At 60.4% G+C, this 6,000-nt stretch overlaps 1 protein-coding gene across 1 annotated transcript in view; it reads left to right on the forward strand.

The window, feature by feature from the left end:
* Positions 1 to 5,494, forward strand: part of LOC130604436 (hydrocephalus-inducing protein-like) — a 54,254-nt gene extending 48,760 nt beyond the window's left edge. Inside the window, exons 36-43 of the mRNA XM_057418947.1 lie at positions 48 to 328; positions 679 to 898; positions 1,649 to 1,861; positions 2,577 to 2,740; positions 3,040 to 3,190; positions 3,439 to 3,669; positions 4,281 to 4,505; positions 4,972 to 5,494. Coding sequence (XP_057274930.1) covers positions 48 to 328; positions 679 to 898; positions 1,649 to 1,861; positions 2,577 to 2,740; positions 3,040 to 3,190; positions 3,439 to 3,669; positions 4,281 to 4,505; positions 4,972 to 5,430 — 1,944 coding nt within the window. The 3' untranslated portion in view covers positions 5,431 to 5,494. The remainder of the gene's footprint in view (positions 1 to 47; positions 329 to 678; positions 899 to 1,648; positions 1,862 to 2,576; positions 2,741 to 3,039; positions 3,191 to 3,438; positions 3,670 to 4,280; positions 4,506 to 4,971) is intronic.
* Positions 5,495 to 6,000: the final 506 nt, after the last annotated feature.

The following is a 6,000-nucleotide window of genomic DNA, read 5'->3' on the forward strand; positions in this document are numbered from 1 at the left end:
CAGCTCGCTTGCCAGATGAAATAGTCTGCCTTCATTTCTTGGGGTAGGTTCTGTGCTTGAAGCCCAGCAAGGAGCTAAAGCTGAAGCCCAGAGGAGACAGAGGCAAAGTGGAGGTGACCTTCTCCCCGAAGCGCCCCATCCAGCCGTTCAGCGGGGAAGTGCTGCTGGAGTGCGGCGGGCTGGCGCGCTCCCTCTTTGTGGTGCGGGGCTCCTGCCAGGGCAGCCTCGTGAGCTTGGACCAGGAGCAGCTCAGCTTTGGAGCCGTGGTGCAGCAGAGCTACACGTGGCGGCGCGTGGTCATGCGGAACGCGGGCGTCACAGGAGTCAGGTAAAGCAGAAGCCCGCCCCCTCTGAGGGCTGAGAGCTTGGATGAGGGTTGTGTGGGGCCGTAGTGTGCCCAGATAGTTCCCCTGTGCTTCTCCATCCCGGTGGAGAGTTGTGCAGCCATGGCCGTGCAGTCAGGCCCTAGAAGTTAGCAAAAGGGTACAAGCCCCCTTGCCTGTGGGTGCAGTGGGTCCTGCCCAGCCTGAAGCCTTATTGCCAGGTGGCTCAGCATCAGGCCTGAGATGTGGTGGGAAAACCCACAAGAGACTTAGAGCCTCACACTCAGACTTACCCTGCCTTCAGAGCTCCCCGTGGCTAATCCTTCTTTCCTGTGCTTGTGCTTTCCTGGGCAAGGTTTACGTGGGACGTGGAGAGCTTCAAGCCGGACTTTTCCATCAGCCCCACGAAGGGTTACATCAGCCCAGGGAGGGATGTCCCCTTCGTTGTGACCTTCCGCCCCTCGAAGCTGAGCCAGGCTGTCCAGTACGAGGGGCTGCGGTGCTTCATCCAGGGCAGTGAGGCGCTGCGGCTTACGCTGTCAGGATCCTGCGTGGAGGCCCCTGGCCCCAAAGAGGTAACGCAGCAGGGACAGGATGGGCCCCTGGAGCCCAGCATTTGCACCACATCTCTCGCAGGGCAGGAACTGAAGGACACTTGTGAGCACAGACTTGCTCGTGCCAGAGTATCCCAGAGAGAAAGTGCTGGGCAGGATTGCCAGAATTCCTGAGCCCTCTCATTGCCTTTCTCCCCTGTTCAAGGTGCTGCTCCTGCAGTGAGCAGCTGGGCTGTCGTGGCTCTGCACTGCAGCATCCGTGCCGTGGGAACACCCTGCCGGGCTCTTCTGAGACCCTCCCCACAGAGCCACCCCGCTGGATGCCGGCACTGCACCCGCAGCCACACTTCTCCCCCCTGCCGGGCCAGGGCTAGGGCATTCAGCAGTAGGAAGGGGCAAGGCATCTGCATCCAGCCCCTGGGAGCGGGCAACTTGGCAGCTGTTGGCTCTTGCTCCCAAAGAGAGCGTGGAGGTCCTCTTCATCCTGCCCATGAAGGAAGGGGCTGTGTGGCTGCAGATCTTGTCCTTGCACTGGAGTTTCCTTTCAGGACTCCCCGTTTCCTTTCAGCCAGCATGCGAAAGGCTTGTTCTGCTCCCTTCTTCAACAACAAGCAGCTGGATTTACTCCAAAAGCTATGGCCAAAGTGTAATTTTTGCACGTGACAAGGGAAAGCTGCTCCCTGTGCTCCAGGTGCTGGTGTAGAGCCAGCGTGAGAAGAGTGGGAAGGGTTGTGGGTGCGAGCCAGCAGCCTCTGTGCTCCTCTGTTCCAGACCCTGACTTTCAGCTGCAGTGTGCGTGAGAGGCAGAGCCAGACCATCCTCCTTTCCAACCCAAGCAACGAGGCCTGGACCCTGCAGCCCATCATTGAGGGGAAGTACTGGAAAGGGCCTGAATTTATCCATCTGGAGGCCAGGCAAAAAGAAAAGGCCTACCAGGTCACCTACAGACCCCTAAGCATGAGCTCTGAGAACAAGAAGCATCAGGTACGTGAGCTGTGCCAGCGTGCTGAGCCTGGTGGCACGACCCTCGTAGCTCCCCCTGCTTTGGGCAGGAGGCTGGAGGAGATGACCTTCAGAGGTCCTGTCCAAGCTGAAGGTGTCCTGTGCTCTCTGTTGGAAGCTGGGTTTTGTGGTGGCTGGAGGCCAGGCCCGGGCAAAGGGCAGACGGGAACTGGGGACTGACCCCACAGGTGTTGGAGCAGCTAAGCTAACAAGGCAGGCTTTCTGAAGGGCAAGAAATGAAGTTTGTTCTGCGCAGCTCCTGGTTGCTGCTTGTGGCAGCCCAGGGGGCTCAGAGACCCCCATGCTCAGCGCACAGGCTGCACAGGCTCTCCAAGCCCTGGGCACGACCACTTCTGCCAGCACCACCTGGCTGGTGTCCTGCAGCTTGCAGGGAGCAAGAAGGGCAAAGGTGCCCTGCAGTTTCTCAGTGCCCCCCTGGCCGTGAGCAGGCAGGTGGGATCTCTTGACAGTCATGCAGGAGCTTTGGGAGGAGCCCTTCCTGCAGGTCTCAGGCTGGGCACATGGGGGTGACTAGCCCCTCTGCAATGTTTTCTGTGCCACGCCAGCGACAAGCTCCTAAATGAAAGGGGTCAGTTGAGAAGGGCTCTGGGGTGCTGGAGCTGCTCCAGTGAGAGCCTCAGGCATGGAACTGTCCCGGGGTGCTGCAGAGCCGACTTGTCCTATTCGTTGTCTGTAGGGCTCCATCTTCTTCCCCCTGCCGGACGGGACAGGCTTACGCTACCACCTGGAAGGAACTGCTGAAGCCCCCCGGTGTTCAGGGGCCATTTCCCGGCAGGTTCCATGCAGGAGTTCCCACACGGAGCTCATCCCTGTGTCCAACTGGCTGCACAGCCCACAGAGGTGAGTCCAGCCCAGGAAGTCTGGTCCCATCAGCAATCCCTGCAGCAGCACAAGGAAGGAAGCTTCCAGTGCCTGGAAGCGCCTTCCTGAAAGCTTTTCCCTCTCCTTGGCCATGTCTGGCCATCCCCACGTTCTGCCTGTGCAGAGCCATCCTGGAGGGCTTTCCTCCAAGGGGGATGAGAGCTGGCGCCCTGTGCCTGAGGCACTGAGGATGAGAGGGGCTGTATTGTACCCCCACAGGATGGGTATCCTAGGCGAGTCCTTCCTGTTGACCTTCACTGCATCCTTCTCACCCACAGGCTCCTGGTGGTTATTGACATGCTGAAACCAGAGAACGTGGAAAGCAGTTCTGTGCTGCAGGGGTGTTCCTACATTGACGTGCCAAGCTCTGCAAAGAAGGACTACCAGCTCACCTTCTTCTCCTACAAAGAAGGAGTCTTCAGGGCAAAGGTGAGTGAGGACACTGGTCTGCAGGGCCCTTCAAGGAGCTGTTGGCTCACCGAGAAGCTACACGCCTCTTTTCATACCTCCGTGTGCACGGGTCCTATGAAATAGCACACGTGCTTTCTCTGGTCTGGCACTCTTCCTCGGTGGGTGCTCATAGCCATTCCTGGAAGCAGGGCGCTGAGCTCACTGGGCTCTTTTGGGTCTGTTTTCATGTGTGCAGTGAGCAGCACTTGCCTTTCTGTCTGATTCAGGTGACCTTCCTCAACGAGACAACCGGAGAGTACTTGTTCCACGTGGTGACTTTCAAGGTGACGGCTTCGGGACCCATCGGCACTGTGAAAATGAGCACCGCTGTTCGGCAGAGGGTGTCCTCCACCGTCAAGGTGGACAACCCTCTGCCTGTCCCGGTGACGTTTGACGTCACCTGCGAAGTGCCCGACGTCAGCGCTCCACAGCACTTTACTGTTCCTGCACAGTCGAAGGTAGGAGCAAAGCTCCTCCGGCTCACTCTGCTCTCCCTGCTCCTGGCTAGAGGGGGTGCTCTTGAAGGGTGATGCCTGAAAGGAGCCCTCTGGGGCTTCTTTCCGTGGTGGCAGCTCCCTGCCGATGATCTAGAGAGGGAGCAGGGTGCGAGAATATCCCCAGTGGGAATCCTCCTGCGCTGGTGGAGTCTGCCCTGCTGCCCCCTGTAACACGCTGCCACTGGGCCTCACGTGGCAGGTCCTTGTGCCACGTGCCCCTCATTCAGTGTGGTGCTTCTAGCTGTGAGTGGCTGCAGGACAAGCCTCAGCCCACGGCCGGGTTGTCTGCAGCCTGGATTGACCGGAGGCGGTGTGTGCCCTGGGGCTTTCTAGGGTGGGAAGCTTCTAGCATGATGCTGGAGGGCTCTGAGCTGTTGGGATCTGTCCCTAAGTGAACCGTCTCCCAGAAGGAGCAAGGCTGTGCCCGAGAGAGAGGGAATCAGAGCAGGGAAGGCGGCACAGCCTTCCAGCACTGCCTGAGCACAGCAGGGACCAGCTGCCCCCTTCTCAGGCTGGCGTGTTCCCTGCCTCTGCCTGACGCAGTGGCTTTTTCCTTCCTTCCTTCCTCCCAGGCGGATCTTGTCTTGGAGTATCAGCCCCTGAAAACGGGTGAGAGCACCGGGCACCTGGTGCTCCAGAGCAGCGACTTGGGCTCTCTGTCTTACAACCTGCAGCTGAAAGCCATCTCGCAGAGGCCAGAGAAGCCCGTGTATTTCCGCGCCACGCTGGGCTCCCGTCAGACCATCACCACCAAAATACGGAATTTTGCCCAGCAGAAGACCGAGTACCTGCTGCAGGTGAGCCCGGGCTGCCGGGGCTCTGGCTGGCAGGCAGCTCCTCTGGCCAGCACCAGCCCTCTCCACCAAGGGGTCCAAGTGCCTCTGGCTTGGCCTGGCAGAGCCAAGGTGGCCACGTGAGCCCAGGGGTCTTGCCACTCGTGTGGGCTTGTTGCCAGCTGCACTGTCCTCCCGTGTGGGCGCGTGTCTGCTGCCCTGGTCGGAGCTGCTTTTGCAGGCCCTGTGGTGCCTGGGCTTGCTTCCCCCTTGCAGCCCAGGTCTGGCAGTCAGGGGTCTTGGGGCTTGGGTGCAGGGTTGTCCCTGATGGGCACGTTTGCACAGTTGTCATGCCCATTCAGGGCAGGCACTCACCAGGGGTGTGGTGTGGGTGGGAGAGGCCAGGGCCAGGGGACCATCGTGTTCTTCCCGAGGTGCTGGCTCTGCTGTTGTGACCCGCCCTCCATGGTCTCTTGTCTCCCCTGCGCAGACCGACTGTGCCGACTTCCAGACGGCAAAATCCATCAGTGCGGCACCTGCTGGCGCTGGGGGCTCGGACCTGAGCGTGGAAGTGACCTTTGAGCCCTGCCAGCTGGGCGAAGCCAAGGCCACGCTGCAGCTCAGCTCCGCATTGGGCGGGCAGTACCGCATCCCACTCATCGGCCTTGCACTGCCCCCTGAAGCCCAGGGCCCCTTCCTCATCCCAGCCGGCGGCTCCACCTCCATCTCCTTCAGGAACGTCTTCCCGAAGGCCACGGCGTTCCAGTATGCAGTAAAGCACCCGGCCTTCACCGTCAGGGCCCCCGAGATGCTGCGCGCCAAGAGCGGCACCACCATCACCGTCTCCTTCAGGGGCGGCCGGGCTCCTGTCACCAGCAGGCTGGTGGTCTCTTGCCCTGGGGGCTCCTGGATCTACCACCTCCGGGGCCTGCCCTCCACCCTCAAGTGACCAGCTGCCCGCGGCCCTTCCCGCCACGTTCGTGCTCTCTGGAGCAAATAAATTTCATTTAAATCCCTCCCACACGACGTCCTTGTCTCTAAACGGGAGAGACATGAATTTGCTGGATGGACAGCCGGTGGACAAGGAATTGGCTGGATGACTGCGCACAGAGAGTCGCGGTCAATGGCTGAATGTCCAGCTGGAGACCTGTGACGAATGGAGTCCCTCAGGGGTCGGTGTTGGGGCAGACCCTGTTCAACGTCTTTGTCGGCGACACAGACAGTGGGATCGAGCACCCTCAGCAAGTTTGCTGACGCCACCGAGCGGTGTAGTGCAGTCGATGCGCTGGAGGGAAGGGATGGCATCCAGAGGGACCCGGACATGCTGGAGAGGTGTCCAGCCTCATCAAGTTCAACAAGGCCGAGTGCAGGCTCCTGCCCCTGGGTCAGGGCAATCCCAGGCACAGCTGCAGGCTGCGCAGAGAAGTGATTCAGAGCAGCCTGAGGAGAAGGACCTGGGGGTGGGAACATGAGCCGGCTTCAGCGTGCGCTTGAGCCCCGAAACCGCCTGTGTCCTGGG

Source organism: Pezoporus wallicus, unplaced genomic scaffold, assembly GCF_028554395.1.
Source record: "Pezoporus wallicus isolate ANWC-B61680 ecotype Strahan unplaced genomic scaffold, APGP_CSIRO_Pwel_v1 contig_9850, whole genome shotgun sequence".
Taxonomy (NCBI): Eukaryota; Metazoa; Chordata; class Aves; order Psittaciformes; family Psittacidae; genus Pezoporus; species Pezoporus wallicus.